Source organism: Crinia signifera, chromosome 7 (assembly GCF_055691185.1).
Source record: "Crinia signifera chromosome 7, ASM5569118v1, whole genome shotgun sequence".
Classification (NCBI taxonomy): domain Eukaryota; kingdom Metazoa; phylum Chordata; class Amphibia; order Anura; family Myobatrachidae; genus Crinia; species Crinia signifera.
In genome coordinates, this window is record NC_139223.1 from 177347567 (window position 1) to 177364821 (window position 17255).

The 17255-nt window shown below is 46.4% G+C and overlaps 1 protein-coding gene across 8 annotated transcripts in view; it reads right to left on the bottom strand.

Moving 5' to 3' along the window:
• Positions 1-17255, bottom strand: part of IKZF2 (IKAROS family zinc finger 2) — a 65684-nt gene that overhangs the window by 18632 nt on the left and 29797 nt on the right. For 7 of the 8 annotated variants that reach the window (XM_083154488.1, XM_083154486.1, XM_083154482.1 and 4 more), the window contains one exon: positions 2212-2481. In XM_083154488.1, the coding sequence (XP_083010614.1) occupies positions 2212-2481 (270 nt within the window). The remainder of the gene's footprint in view (positions 1-2211; positions 2482-17255) is intronic. The other variant, XM_083154485.1, reaches the window with a different exon arrangement.

Sequence of the window (17255 nt, forward strand, 5' to 3'; positions counted from 1 at the left end):
GATTGAAAGTTCAGTCCTCGAGATCTACCAATGGTCCAGGTTTTCCAGATCACCTAGCTGGTGCACAGCTGTAGTCATCACTAACTGTCACATTTCCCAGATCACCTAGCTGGAGCACAACTGTAGTCATTACTAACTGTCACATTTCCCAGATCACCTAGCTGGTGCAAAGCTGTAGTCATTACTAACTGTCACATGTCTCAGACCATCTAGCTGGTGCACAGCTGTAGTCATTATTAACGGTCACATTTCCCAGACTCCATAGCTGGTGCACAGCTGTAGTCATTACTAACTGTTACATTTCTCAGGCCACCTAGCTGGTGCACAGCTGTAGTAATTACTAACTGTCACATTCCCCAGATCCCCTAGCTGGTGCACAGCTGTAGTAATTACTAACTGTCACATTCCCCAGATCCCCTAGCTGGTGCACAGCTGTAGTCATTACTAACCGTCACATGTCCCAGATCACCTATCTGGTGCACAGCTGTAGTCATTACTAACTGTCACATTCCCCAGATCACCTAGCTGGTGCACAGCTGTAGTCATTACTAACTGTCACATTCCTTAGATCACCTAGCTGGTGCACAGCTGTAGTCATTACTAACTGTCACATTCCCCAGATCACCTAGCTCAGTGGTCAGGGAACTTCGTCCTCATTACCCCACGCAGTACATGTTTTGCAGGTCTCCTCACAGAATCACAAGTGAAATAATTAACTCCACCTGCGGACCTTATAAAATGTGTCTGTGACTAATTAGTACACCTGTGCACCTGCTGGGTTACCAGCAAAACATGCACTGTGTGGGGTAATGAGGACCGAGTTCCCTGACCACTGACCTAGCTGGTGCAAAGCTGTAGTCATTACTAACTGTCACATTTCCCAGACTACCTACCTGGTGCACAGCTGTAGTCATTACTAACTGTCACATTCCCCAGATCACCTAGCTGGTGCACAGCTGTAGTCATTACTAACTGTCACATCCCTCAGATCACCTAGCTGGTGCACAGCTATAGTCATTACTAACTGTCACATCCCCCAGATCACCTAGCTGGTGCACAGCTATAGTCATTACTAACTGTCACATTTCCCAGATCACCTAGCGGGTGCACAGCTGTAGTCATTACTAACTGTCACATTTTCAAACCTGCTGCATTTGTTCCTACTATAGATCCACAAGTGCCAGAACACATGGACTGCCGGCAGATATTAAGGACAGTCAATAGGCCGACATCAAAAGGACGACATGCAAAATGCTGACAGAGACAAAATGTTGACATGAACTCAGTAAGCACAAATAAAAGGTCAACATGGTAAAAAGTCGACATGGAAAATGTTGACACATGAAAAAAGGTTGCATTGGGGTTTTTGCCCTTTTTTGGAGTGTCTGTGTCAACACTTGTTGACATGGACCCCCAATTAGTGCAGTGCATACCCTTACATGGCTCACTTCACCCGCCATGCCTCAGGCCTGGTGCCATGCCCAGCTGGCGCTTCGCGCAGCACACTTTATAGTCCACGTGGATGGTAAAAATATGAAAGAAGTCCAAAATATGGAAAAAATTGTGGAAAACTCATGCTGACCTTTTCATGCGTCAACTATCCTCATGTCCACCTTTTACTTGTGTCCACATTTTGTCAATATCGGCCTATTACACGTCGACCTTTTTTCAATGTTGTGTGTGTGTGTGTCGACCTTTTGACTGTCTACTTAAACAATATAGACCGATTTCTGTCCTCCTGAGATTCTGGGGGGGGGGGGGGGGGAGTCACAGGGGTAACTGCATGAAGAGTGGTGCCATGATTTGCATCATCACAATGCCACAATTTGCGGCATTGTGCTGCACAGGACATGACGAAGCGTTTCACAGCGAAGCGCGTCATCATACCCAGAAATGAAGGGATGCAGGAGGATTATCTACTCTCACCGGATCCTGCTGGATGCACTATAGAAGTCAATGGATATAACTGCTTGAGAAGGTGAAAATCTCCTGTCACAGGGAGGAGACCACACAGTCTATGTGTGCCAATAGGGAGACCAAGCAGAGAGCTTTAAATACCAGCCCCGAGTGCTGCATTTATTAATATTGCGGTGGCACACAGAGGATGAACGGGTAAGACCCTGCCTCTGAGTATCAGCAAGCAATGACAGGCAATAGTATCAGGTAATATTAACATCAGATGCTACAGGCAGAAGGCTTCTGGCTGCTTACCCGTATGACTCCTCTTATGGACCATTAGCACATTGGGGCCAATGCAAACCATGCCACAGACGTCACATTTCAGTTTACCATTCGGAAGCCGGATGCTGCCGTCCAGAGACAACTCCTGGCTCATGCGGGTGTCGGAGGTGCCGTTGGTATCAGCTATTGGCTCCTCCAGTCCGCTCTCCTCGTCCTGCGACTGGAGCGGCGTTGCGTCTCGGCGGAGGGACTTCCGGTCCCCTTCCTCATCGCTGTGCCTCTCCAGCTTCACCGAGTTTGCTGCAAAACAGGAATGCAAATCTTCAAGTTTCATACATTACTTCTACCTTATCTAATAATAAATGATACACAAACATATAGACATAGACAGTGTACTAGTTAAAAAATCAAGTCAAAATGACGGCCTCTGCAATGTACTTTCACTTTGAGCTGTGACGGTTTTTACTTTCACTTTGAGCTGTGATATCTGTCTTCACAGCTCCCTCTCTCCATGTCCAGCAAGTTTGAAACTAATCAGTGTCCCTGCAACAATTGCTTTTAATTTCTGTCATTACACAGACACTACACTACATACAGTACACTACATACACTACATAGAACTTCAGATTGTTCGAGAACAACTGTTGATATAAGAAGTGACATAGAGTTCAACCACATGAACAAGCTCTATCAACTCTCCGAATGTACAGTACCATTTACAGGGCCCTATGTACTATTAGGCAGCTGCTTAGGGGCTGCAGAATCTGGGGGGGGGGGAGGGCACCCCTGACGATCACCCAATTAAGGATGACTGAGAGGCACCTCCTTGTTGAATGCAAGTGGCAGGTGTTTAACTTCTAGGACGCCACCTCCAGACTTTCACTTGACGTTCTGGAGAGTATTGGTGTGTGGCCTGTTCCGGCCCTGACCATTTAATGCATAATAAAAGGTTACAGTATAAATGGTAGACAGTGTCTAGGTCAAAAGTCACAAGGTCGACCAAGTTAACACCTCGAAATGGTTGACATACCCAAGGTTGATATTGAGAAAAGGTTGACACAGGCTTATGGTCCACATAGACATGGTCAACATGAGTTTTTGGTGTCTATGTTGACATATGTCGACATGGACACCGTATAAGCATACCGCGTCCGGTCGCCATGCTTCAGGCGCGGTGTCTGGTTGCACCCGGCACACTATTATTTCCCATTACTGTCATTGTTGACCTTGAGTATGTTGACCATTTCAAGGTGTCGACCTAGTCACAGTGGACCATAAGTGGTCTACCCAGGGACCGCATACCAAATAGATCTTTATTGCAGAAGGCACCTACAGCCGCTGGGACGCATGCTTACGCAAATCCTCAGAATCTTAAGATCGCTGACAAGATAACTTTTATAGCGGCCTTTGACCCTCTTTGCTTCTGTCTACAGCAGTGGTTCTCAGTTTCGGTCCTCGGGACCACACACAGTGCACGTTTTCCAGGTCACCCGGCAGGTGCACTCATTACTCACTGACACATTTTCAAAGATCCACAGGTGGAGCTAATTATTTCACCTATGATTCTGTGAGGAGACCTGCAAATCATGCACCGTTTGGGGTCCTGAGGACCAACTTTGAGAACCTGTGGTCTAGTGTACTACAGGTAGTTGGGGAAGAGGTGATAAGTAAATATGAAAACATTGGGAGAAAAGCATGAAGCCGTAAATCTATAAAAGATCCAATACTGACACTACGGGTAGGAAATGTAGCAGCAAACCAGCTAAACAGAATAGCACTAAAAAGTACGACACAAGCTAGTAATAAAGCAAAGAGAAATGAATGAAGGAGGCCGAGCATTCTGGCAGCCAGAGCTGACAGTTTTCTACCCTTCTAACTTCTCACCATATGGTTTCATCTTGCTGCTTTCTGGCTGGTTTCCAGCAGGACCAAACAGCTGTCAGGTGCGTGCTGCAAGCTGTTTGCCCCTCTCCTTGTGGTCGCTGTGTAAGCCCACAAACAAGGTTGCACAGCTACCACCCCCCCCCCCCCCCCCCTGTGCAGGAGGGAGTGGAGCCTGACCTCACGCAGCCCTGATCTCCTGTTCAACACATCTCCATCCTTCCACTTAAAAGATCCTGCCGTCAACACTTGTTGTGCGCCTGTATCCGCTCCCACAGGGATGGATCAGCGAACAGCACGTCTCCACAGAGAATAAAGGCAGCAAGAGGGATCTCCTCGCAGCTATAGAGAACCTCACGGTGTAATAATAATATTGCTGTCACACCACGCTGTTGTTGTGAGCGGAACAACCACAGCCGCTATAGCGAAGTGCTTCTGGCTGTATAGGCGTATGAGTAATGACAATCTGGAATTGGTCTGGGTTTCACTTTAAATCAGGGATTTGGCCCTCCAGCTGTTGTTGCACTGCAGATCTCAGCATGTCCTGCAACGGTTTTAGCATCGCAATAGCAAGACTGTAGCAGGGTATGCTGGGATGTGTACTCAACAACAGCTGGAGGGCCGAGGCTCCCCATGCCTGGTTTAAATGATCAGATCTCTCAGCAACGACGAATGCTAAAAGCGCCCGCACCGGGCGGGTAACGCCGCCAATCTTTTATTTCTAGCCAGATTAATCCAATGAATCCAAAGTGCCCTGAACGCAGCGGTAGCGGAGAGAGGCGCCAGGTCCGAAGAATGGCAGACAAAGCGAGCCGTGCCAGTGTACACGGTGCACTACCTGGGGGTCCATGTGGTCAACGCTACAAATTGGAACACAAAAGAAACGTGAAAAACTCACGTCGACCTTTTCATGTGCCGACACTGTGCATGTCGACCTGGTGCAGGTCACCCTAGACTCTGCTTAATTACTACTGACCCAATGATCCATACCCTGGTTGCAGCAATCTATTCATTTCCCAGCACAGTGCCCACCAGGCTACCCCTAACTGCCATTTAAGTCCTTTTGGCAACCTAGGACCTCTTAGGCAGGCATTAGTATCAGCAAATTCTCTTGGTTGACCCTATTTAGGTTGACATGCATTGGGGCGACCCCCGAAGGTCGACATGGCTTAGGCCGCCAGCTGAAGTCGACATGGCTAAGGTTGTGACAGGGTTGGAAGGTCGACAAAAGCATTAGGTTGACAATGACAAGGTCTACAATTAAAAGGTCAACATGTTTTTATTGAGCCGACATGTGCCGACAGGTGGTATTTCATGGCCTACCATCTACTACTATGTCGACATTGCGAACAAAATTGTGAAAAAGGCATGTCAACATTGTGACTGCCGACAGGTGTCGACCTTCCAACCCTATCGACCTATTTCAGGTGTCGAACTAAGCTCTGTCGACCTTCAGTGGTCGACACAATGTATGCTGACATAAATTGGGTGGACCCAATGACCAGTACCAAGCTATATATTGTTTCTACAGCCGTCTCTTGCTTTACATCCGTTTCAGTTCTACGTTACAAGCGTTAATGCTGGACACATACACTAGGACAATACGTTGCCACGTACTGGTCATATAGTTACACTTGAAGCAGCAAATCCAAGGTGCAAATGGCAGCAGACCATAGGGAACATCAGTACAACAGCGGAACCTCAGAGGGTTCAACTGTCAACCACAAATGAGCGAATGAAATGAAACTCATTTCAACTGATCCCTAAAGTGGACCATATTGTTTTGATGGAGACCCTGTGCTTTGGCTTACTAGCCCCCCCCCCCCCCCATCTCTTACACCAGGGGTGTCAAACTCAAATTCATCGGGGGCCGCAACCGCATCAGCAGTTTGGTCACTCTCAAAGGGCCGGTTGTATCTGTAGGTCCCCCTGTATAATTATAATGCCATGACACCACAGGCTGCTCCCCCTGTATAATAATAATGCCATGACACCACAGACTGCTCCCCCTGTATAATATAATAAAAGTAATGCCATGACACATAAATGATTATACAGGAGGAGCAGCCTGTGGTGTCATGGCATTATTATTATTATTATACACGGGGACACCTCAGGAAACAGCAGATATATATATATTTTTTTATTGTGAGTGTGATCCTCATCCTCACTTACTGTTTCTCCGTCTGTCCTGCAGCTGCTGCGGCTTCCAGCTTTTCTTCACTGCTTGCTGCGGCCACACTGTCCCCGACTCCCGGTCCCCACCCAGTGTCTGTCACTGCCGGGCATGAGAGGGAACAGGCGGCCGGGCCCTCCTCCACGTAGCCGTGGAGGCCGGCGGCCATGTTTCTGTAGCCGCATACATATGTGCCTACAGGAACAAGGCCGCCGACAGTGGAGGAACAGGTAAGGCGGCCGCGGACGTGGCCCGCAGTACTCCTGTTTTAGACACACTGCCCCTGCGTGCTATCTCCTCGCGCGGGCCACATGACAAGGTCTGGCGGGCCGGATTTGGCCCGCGGGCCTTGTGTTTGACACCCGTGTCTTACACTATAAAGTTCTTACTTTTGCATGTTCCCAAAAAACAAAAAATTTAGTGAAACCCAGGTTTGGCCAGTGATTCCTGCTAGAACACGATGGACCTTATTCTAGTTTCTGCGCACCTTTGCGAATTTGCAACGGTGAGTGATGTTTCCTAACTGCGCATGTGCTGTGTGTGAGCGGCCACAGCGAAAAGAGTGTTCACTGGGCACAGGCACGGGGGACGGCAGCGGGTACTCAAGCCCATGGGAATACCCAGCATTTCATGGGTGTTCCCATGAAAACGCTAGGCGTTCTCATGGCAATGACCCAGTGACGCGGGTGCCGAGGTCGGGCAGCTGACATTACCATGTGTCAGCTACCCGCCATGTTCCCCACTAGAACACACGCAAACCTAATACACCTGATAGTTTTGCGTGTACCTTCCATATCATTCGATATGTTGGTTGGTGACCATCGAATGATGTGGGTTTGGTCCCGTAGGCTGCAAACAGATGTTTATGCAAAACATCCATTTGCAGTGGTGCGGGCCAATTCCCCCTGCGAAGGGGGGTGGGGGCGACGGCCCGTGGGAGCGGCGGGCTTAATAAGACACACAACACTGCTAACTTCGCAGAGCCGCGTGTCAACTAGTATAACCTCCTATGCCCAGACATTGGTCAGACGTGCAGTTGCGTTGTACAGCTTGTAGCTGTAGTGCCGGAACACTACAATGCTCATCGTCCCTCAGCGAGAGAACAGTCAGCCTGCTTATAGGCATTGTCATTTTGGGTTTCACAAGCTCTTGTTCTCAGCCTTTGATAAGGGAATGTGACAACCATCTCATCATTATGAAAGCCTCCGATATCTATCTTCCCTTCGCTGCTTTAGCAACATTCTCGGTAACTGCCTCTTCCTGCGCGCACATGACATTTTTAGAAAAGAAGTTGCCTCATGACGGGGATTATCTGCTCTTATCAAAAGAAAACATCTTAGAAAATAAAAGAGAGAACAGTGTAAAAAAAGTTATTTCTCCTTTATTTGTTCTGTTGCAATCCGACGTGTTCCGCAAACGCCGGTTATCATTCTGGATAAACTGAAAATCTGCAGGAATCGAGGTCTAGCGGCGTCAAAGAACCGGGCTGTGATACTTTCATAAAAAGTTGTTAATCAGCATTTTTAAATATATTGACTGACTACTGGTATTTTTACTGACACATAAATACAGCTGTCCAGTCCAGTCAGTAAATACGGATTTAGAAATGTCAAAAGCACATTACAGAACACAACGTCAAGATCATTGTTGCTGCATTTTACTATATTAAATTGTCGGGTTTATGGTGTTATTCGAGTACTACCATTTGCTTACTGACTCGTGTAAATCTGGCTATGTTATTACTGAAATTTAATTTACTTACAGTTGGCAATAGTGCACAGAAAAAGTTGTCAGCTCAGGTTTTCAGAATATTATTAAAGGCCCATACCGATCCCCATTCCCCCCCCCAGCTGCACCAGCCCTAAATGGTCACTGTTGCAGGGGCATTTCCTTCCATTATGGCTAAAAAACGCTGGTCGCTGGTGGAAACGGTGCACTGAGCGATTTGGTCGCTGGGCGATATTAAGCCGAAATCGCTGAGCGACCATATTTGCACCATACAGTATGTACACACCTTAAGTCATCAGATCCCAAGCAACTCTTATAGGACGCACTAGGAGACTGTGCTGATTAATTTGGTATGTTGCGTGTCACTGAGAAACACAGATATACAGATATATACACAGATATACAAGTGTTGCATATCACATTAATCAGCGGCATAGTCCCCTGGTGCATCTTTGGAGTAAAAAAAAAGATGCAAAACATACGCCGACGCTAGCAGAGTCTCCCGGGAACTGGTGCGACTGGAGCAATGATGTAAATGTGTATTTTGTAACCAACTACAGTTTGGGAATTGTACCGCTGCTAACTGCTAATGTTTTCTCTTCAATAAAAGACTGCACTTAAAGTCAAGTTTTAACAGTGGAATTTTGGTCAAATGCGTTTGCCTTGCGATTCGATCCCGATCGGATCGGGATGGCATAGCAAAGCATTCGCACCGTGTGTACACCCCTAAAACTGAGAAAAAGAATTAAAGAGAAAAAAAAGAAGAAAGAAAAAAATTCAAAAAGAGAAATTAAATAAAAAAGGAAAGAAAGAAAGAAAGAAAGAAAGAAAGAAAGAAAGAAAGAAGGAAATAAATAAAAAAAGAAGGAAAAAAAAAGAAAGAAAGAAAGAAAGAAAGAAAAAGAAAGAGGAAAGAAAAAAAGAAAAAGAGAGAAAGAAAAAGAGAAAGAAAGAAAGAAAGAAAGGAGAACCGAAAGAAAGAAAGAAAAAAAGAAAGAGAGAAATAAAAAGAAAGAAAGAAGAAAGAAAGAGAGAGAGAAATAAAAAGAAAGAAAGAAAGGAGAACCGAAAGAAAGAAAGAAAGAAAGAAAGAAGAAAGAAAGAGAGAAATAAAAAGAAAGAAAGAAAGAAAGAAGAAAGAAAGAAAGAGAGAAATAAAAAGAATGAAAGAAAGAAAGAAAGGAGAACCGAAAGAAGGAAAGAAAGAAATAAAGTAAGTAAGTAAGAAAGAAAGAAAGAAAGAAGAAAAAGAAAGAAAGACAAAAAGAAAGAGAAAGAAAGAAGGAAAGAAAGAAAGAGAAAGGGTACTTATGTAGTATCTGGGCTGCCGATTTTTTGATTGTATGCCTTAAGTTAAGGCATACAATCAGATGCGATGCGATGCGATATCGCATCGCATCGCATACGATGCGATGCGATGCGATGACCCGATTTTTCCATAGGATTCAATGTTAAAATGGACTGAGTCCATTTTAACATGGAATTGAATGGGAAAAAGGGGTCCTTTTCATACCCCTACTATCCAAGTGGGCATGGAGTTGGATATAAACCTGTGGCGAGCGTAGCGAGCCACCGAGCCCGAAGCGTGGCGAGCGAAGCGAGCCCCGCGAGGGGACGGTATTCTGTGTCCCCTCGCGGGGCTCGCTACGCTCGCCACGCTTCGGGCTCGGTGGCTCGCTACGCTCGCCACAGGTTTATATCCAACTCCATGCCCACTTGGATAGTAGGGGTATGAAAAGGACCCCTTTTTCCCATTCAATTCCATGTTAAAATGGACTCAGTCCATTTTAACATTGAATCCTATGGAAAAATCGGGTCCATCGCATCGCATCGCATCGCATCGCATGCGATTTGGTCGGGTGCGATGCGATGCGATGGACCCGATTTCAAAATCGGCAGCCCAGTTACTACATAAGTACCAGAGAAAGAAAGAAACAAAAAATAAAATTATTGCAACGGTTTCGTTTGCCAATGAAACTTACACAAACAAGTTATTCTTAGGGTGCATACACACTGTACAATTTTTTTGACCAATTTGGTTGAAAGACATTTCCATTGAACCCAGTGTCCAAGATGTTGACGAAAGATATTGACGACAGACGAAAGAAGAAAGATCTAGTTACAGTGTATAGGCTCGTTTTAAAAGATATCCAAATTGAGCTGCATGCACAGTTGACGAACAATCTTGATGAACAACTGGCGGGTATGCGCATCATCATTCATCGTTTGTTTGTTGACAATATCTTTTGTCAACATCTTCTGTCCAGGACACTGGGTTCAATGGAAATGTCTTTCAACCAAATTGGTCAAAAAAATTGTACAGTGTGTATGCACCTTAAGAGCTGTCGGTGTGAAGGAAGGACAACTTGTGGAAAGGGACTTTAAATCCCCCTAATAGTACATCTTACAGTAAATAAACATGCTCCTATAGTATGGATCCCAAAGCAGCAGACAGAGGTAACTGTGGCCCTCATTCTGAATGACCCGCAAAGCCTAAACCTGAGGGAAGAGGTGAAACCCCAGAGTAATGGCTGCCATGGAGAGTGAGGAAGACATTATTTTGCATATACAGTACACCCATTCGCAGCTTGCGTCCGGAGCAGAAATCATTCATATGACTTCTCTAGCGCTCACAGATCTAACACACTCTCTGGGGTCTGATATCTGCGTGCTCCCTGTACGGGAAGAGGGCGGGCAGCTGACACCCACTGACGTCAGCTGCCCGCCCTCCGCACCCAGCGTTTTCATTTGGACGCCTATGAAACGCTGGGCGTTCCCATGGGTGCTACCCCTTGCCCGCCACCCACACTGCTCCGTGCGAATGGGCCGGCGAATAATCAACTCACTGCGCCTGCTTGCACAAAGCGGCTGCACGTGCGCATCAAAGTGCAGATGCGCAGTTACTAAACATCGGTCCCCCCCCCCGTGGGAATGCGGAGGGGAGGAAAGCGATCAGAACGAGGGGCCTGTGTGAGTAGACACCTGCTCAGTTCTACAGTAGGAGCCAAGCACACATGGAACTGTATGACGGAATGACACAAACCGGATTTACCAGTGGTTCTCCTCACTGCAGTCTGACATTGAGAAGTACCAAAAAGTATATTTCCTATTGCGTGGACAGTCCCAGAATCAGTGGGATACGGTCGTATTGTCGACCCAACTTAGGTCGACAGTCATTAGGTCGACACCATTGGGTCAACAGGCAACAAGGTCGACATGGTTTTAGGTCGACATGGGTTAGGTTGACAGGTCGCGAGGTCGACATGGGTTAGGTCGACAGGTCGCGAGGTCGACATGGGTTTTTTCACTGTTTTTTGAGCCGACATGTGCCGACAGGCGGTATTTCATGCCCTACCATCCACTAGGGCATGGCGGGAGAATAAAATAGTGTAAGCGATGTGAGGGGCTGCGGTTGACATACAACTTTGTCCATGTCGACTGCGTCGACATTCGGGTAAAAAAAAAACGGTACTCTTTACCTAGCACGGCGCCCACGATTTTGATCGTGGGCATCGCAGGTAAAAAAATCGCGGCCATCGCGGGCATTGAATGCACTAAAAATCGGGTGCGATGCAACCGACGCGATGCCCGCGATTTCCCATAGGGAACAATGTTAAATGTCTCAATTGACCCGATTTTCCTGTTCAATGCCTCAATTGACCCGATTTTCCATAGGAAACAATGTTAAATGGCCCACAGAGGCAAAATAGCCACCCTGAAGTGTGAAATGGCCCCCACAATTGTTAACGCCACCCCACGATCAACGTGAACCCGAAGCGTGGCGAGCGCAGCGAGCCCGCGAGGGGGCGGCAGTACGCGTCCTACGACCTTTTCATACCCCCACTATCCACGTTGGCGTGGAGTTGAGAACAGAATAGTGTGGCGAGCGCAGCGAGCCACCGAGCCCGAAGCGTGGCGAGCCCCGCGAGGGGACGCAGATACCTTCACAGGTAAACGCGTCCCTTCGCGGGCTTCACAGGTAAACGCGTCGGGCTCGGTGGCTCGCTGCGCTCGCCACACTATTCTATTCTCAACTCCACGCCGACGTGGATAGTGGAGGGAATGTTGTTTCCTATGGAATAATCGGGTCAATTGATGCATTGAACAGGAAAATCGGGTCAATTGAGACATTTAACATTGTTCCCTATGGGAAATCGCGGGCATCGCGTCGGTCGCATCGCACCCGATTTTTTAGTGCATTCAATGCCCGCGATGGCCGCCGTTCTAGGTAAAGAGTACCAAAAAAACAGTGAAAAAAACCATGTCGGCCTCGTGACCTGTCGACCTAGACACCTGAACCCATGTCGACCTTGTCCCATGTCGACCTAGCCACCTGTTGACCTTCACCCATGTAGATCTAGAATCCTGTCAACCTTGCTGCCTGTCGACCCAACAGTGTCGACGTAATGACTGTCGACCTGAGTCGGGTCGACAATACGCTCCACACCCGAATCAGTAGGGGGTTGGGGATACGGTCTTCCAGCCATTTCCCCTACACTTTCAAAAACATGTTATGCTGGTCTAACTAATTCCTCTAATTCAGACAAGCCTGGGGAGCAGGTAAGCCCCACCCAGAGGCACAATGGGGTCACTGCTGAGCATGTTATATTATCCCCCCATGATAACCCCACAACCTGATAAATATGGGAGTTTACACAACTCAAGTTTTAGGTTTAAAGCAAAAAGAAAAACTTTGTTCAGCTCATTAAATACATATTTTTTCAAGCAGAAGTTCCCATATATGGAATAAGCACAGTACCGATTGTAAATAATCCCTGGTTACAACAACATGTATTTCATATTAAGTACACTACAGAGAAGTCAATAGTACAACACATGTATTGTTCTAGGCTGCAATGTATCCCATACTGACAATGACGCTGGGCTGCTTTGGATCATTCCTGGGAAAAGTGTCACTCTGCTGCTGTTGTGGAACTACAAGCTCCAGCAAACACAGCCACTGGGACTGGGAAAGGCCAGTTATTGAGTGTGATTACAGTTCACAGGTCACAATGAAAACAATTCAGTGTGGAACCCGACAGTGGTTGCAGGATCTGACCAGGAGGAGACGGAGCAATCAGAAAACATGGCCTGTTGTAGGTAACTAATGCTGGCCACACATCAGACAAACTTTCCTCCAACCATCCAACTAGTTGGTTGGTTGGACTTAAAATCTGGTACTGTACGGAGGCAAATGTCAATTTAATAAATAAATAAATAAATAAATAAGCAATTTGGTCACAAACTCAGGAGAAAGGACAAAAACATTCAGTGAAATTGTTTAAATCCAATAGGTCCAAGTACAGTACATTGGCCCTTATTCAGATCTCATCGCAGTACGAATTTGTTCTCAAAATGGGCAAAACCATGTGCACTGCAGGTGGGGCAGAGGTAACATGTGCAGAGAGAGTTACATTCAGGTGATTTATTATGTTTCTGTGCAGAGTAAATACTGGCTGCATTATTTTTACACTGCAATTTAGATTTCAGTTTCAACACACCAAATTTAGCTCTCTCTGCACATGTTACATCTGCCCCACATGTAGTGCACATGGTATTGCCCATTTTTAGAACAAATTTGTACTGCGTTCAGGTCTGAATAATGGCCATTGTCTGAGTGACAGTTGTTGTCCATTTTCCGATTTGGGAAACAAATGACGTTTGCTCTCATCCAGTACCAGGTTTCTATTCCATCCAACCAACTAGTTGGATGGTTGGAGGAAAGTTGGTCTGATGTGTGGCCAGCTTGAGAACCCCCAATCCAGGTATTTGCCACGCCCTATCACCCCTTCCATGAAATATCTCACGGTGGCCCCGAGTAGTGAGTACCACACTGTTTGGAATCGCAAAGCTTGCACTAGTGGGATTTAACTCTGGAGGGACGTCGAACAACAGATCGCAGGGCTACAAAAAGTAGCAGCCCAGTGATCACGTCCGAATCCAGCCCTACGTGCCTTGTTCGTTCCACACAGGAAATCACGCAATAGGCTTTACTCACGCACGGAACATGCAATCATTCCTACGCTCGTAGCCTAAAGCTGAAAGTGCCGATTACCAGAGTGCTCCTCAGGAATGCTGCTGGATTTCGGAGAGCCGTACACTTTGCATGCTTTGAAGCAAAAACAAAAAAGTGGTCTCTACATTTTTGTTCTGTTTGTGGTTGAAAAAATAAAAAATCAAGAACAAAACCCCAATCTAGAAGCTTTTGTTTCTGCAAATGTCACTAACACAGCTGGCAGGTGAGTCACTGCTTTACCACTGGAAATTCAAAACATGATACGAGAAGGAGCGGAGACACAATCCCACATACGGACGTTTGGGGTTTCTATTGAAACTCAAGGTGTTGGCGCTAATTTCCCCAAGTGCATGTGCTAGAGGCTCTCTGCAAAAGCATAGAGACTTATCGCCAGTATTCACCTCTAGTTTTGCTGCCCTGGGGCATTTCACACTCTGATAATCCGGTCTACTGATGGTCTGCGTTAATCCCATTAGTGTCATTTTCAATTTTAGGGGTCTATTTATCAAGAAGTGATAAAACGCATTGCTTATGATAAATGGCGCACCGGCCAATCACTCCCAACTGTCATTTTTCAAACCCATGACAGATAGGAGATGATTGGTTGGAGAAGCATTTATTACACACAATGGGGAAAATGGACTTATACCCCGTTCTCACTGCCGCAAAAACTCGGGTTTTTGCCAGGGCAAGCAGTAATTTCCCGTGTCCTGTCTCAGTGTGAAAGGGTCTTTGTGAAATTTCCGGGTGTTATGCCCTGGGAATTACACACAGGTTTTTTTGCAGGGTTTTTCCTGGGTAATACACGGGTGTACGGCAGTGTGAACAAAACAGACCCGGGTTTTTCCCACATGATGCCAAAAAACAAGCTCATTGGGGGCAGGGCTGGCTCTACCATTAGGCAGCTTTAGACAGCTGCCTAGGGTGCCAGGATCTAGGGGGGCACCGCGAAGTCTGCCTATCAAAAAATTAAGAATGTCTCTGAGGATCCTTGTTGGACTTAATGCAGATGGCTGCTTTGGAACTTCTAAGACCTCACCCCAATAGCTTCCCTTGAGGCATACTTTCCTACTTTCCTCATTGTACTCTTTTGTGGGTGGTAAAGAAGAGGGTGCGGGGGGCCTCCAGAAAGCAGGGCACTGGGAGGACCTCACAATTTTGTAGCCTCCCTGCCATTCCGGAATGTTAGGAAGGTATGCCTTAAGGGGGGCAGTTGGTTAAAGTTTTGCCTAGGGTGCTGAGAAGCCTTACACCGGCCCTGATTGGGGGATGTAATCATGTGATATGTGACAGCCAGCCAATAAAAGCTGGTTTTTAAAAAGCCAATCACAGCAATTTGTATACATTTCCCAACACCCAGTCAAATTCCACACACTTGTTGGAAGGCAGACCATGGAAAGCAGTGTGAAAGAGGCAGACATGGGAAATTCCCGGGTCTGAGGTGCAGTATGAAGGGGGTCTGTTGAGCTGAGAAACTCTGTGCCCCGCCAAAAATCCAGCAAGATAAATATGGAATTTTGCAGGGGCGGCAATGAGAACGCAGCAAAAGATAGGAGTTCTTTCACATGGGACCATGTGCAACCAATCAGAATCTACTTTTTATTTATTTAGCACCTGTTTGAAGATAAAAAATAGTATCTGATTGGTTGCCCTTAGCAACATCCCATGTGAAAGAGAACTCCCATCTTTTTAAATTTCCCCAATAAGTTATCACTCGTTATTAAATGATCCTCTTATTTCTCTATGTTTTTAAGCTGATGATCACTTAGTAACTGCCACTGACAGGTATGGACACATCGGTCTATCTCAGAGCTGGTCCTCAAGGTCTACCAACAGGTCTCGTTTTCCAGACCACCTAGCTGGTGTCCATAGCAACAAGATTTTAGCTGTTTTCTTCTAGAAGGAGATAGATAGATAAACGATAAGAAGAATCTTAGTGGTTGCAATCAGCTTTGAATGAACATTTATCAAGCTCCATGAATCAGAGGAAGGATTTCTCTATTTTAACAGGAAATCTAGGATTTATGTTACACGCCGGTGCACAGAAAGGCACATACATACATACATTACACGTAGTGTGGCGTACCAGCATCCGGAACGCTGAATCATTTATGGTGATGATATATTCTCGGAGGACTGTGCCCTTCTAGGAAATAATTATATGAATATGATTACGGGACAGTGTATATGGGATCCCCCAAACAGACACACCCTGCTCTGCTTTGGCAGCACCAAGTCTAGCTCACAGCCATGAAACCGGTTCCATCTCAGCTTCCTTAGAAAGTACAAAGCAATGAATGAATTCACCCCCTGGGTGACCCAGCTGAGTGTTGCACAACACAGGAGTCTTCTGCAATTCACGCCTGTACTGTAGTTACTGTTTGCACTGTACGGCAGTTACTGTACTTGTGGTTCCTACTGTATGTTGTCTGTGAGGTCACTTGCTGCTAACCATGGACTGCAGGAAATAGGACCCGCGCACCCCTTTCCACCGCCGATTTTGTTAACTGCATATCAAAACATACCAGAAAGACAGACCCAATTAGAGGGGACTGTCCTGTCATCCTGTGATCTACGTATTGGGGGTGGGGAGAGTTGGGGGTGTCCTACTGGCATGGGTAGCAGGTGCGTTCTTCAGATAGCAGGTGCATTTTGTTGTTTGTTTGTTTTCTGCTCATCCGTGTATAGCCAGGCGCTGCGGAACCCGTATAGAACAATTTTGAATTTGCTTGGCCAAGATTTCTTTTACACACAGAGAACAATACGCAGTTCTCACAAACTGGCCAGTAACATGGAGCAAACAAGCAAGCACTTGGGTGAAAGTATGCAGCAGATGTAACAGGTGCAGAGAGAGTTAGATTTAGATGGGGCGTGTCCAAACTGAAATCTAAATTGCAGTGTAAAAATAAAGCATGCTTAATTACTTTCTGCTGCCCCTTGCGGGTGGGTGCATAATAGAGGGTTTGGTCTCAGTATGAGGGGGCGTGGACATGTGATGACATCATTGTAGCCCTGCACCCACTATTCAATGCGAAATGCCCAGAATATAGGTATCGAATAGCAGGCGGCAGAACTACGATGAGACAATTCGACAAAAATCACGCCAACAGGGAAGGGGGGGGGGGGGGGGGGGGAATCTGGGAAACTTGTATGACATTCCTGGGGGCTGGGAGCACCAACAGATGATGTGTTTCTGTTCCAGATACAAAGTTTTCCCTAAAGGCCCATATCACTGCTGTTTCCAATAGCAAAGCTCAGAGGAATTTACTGCGC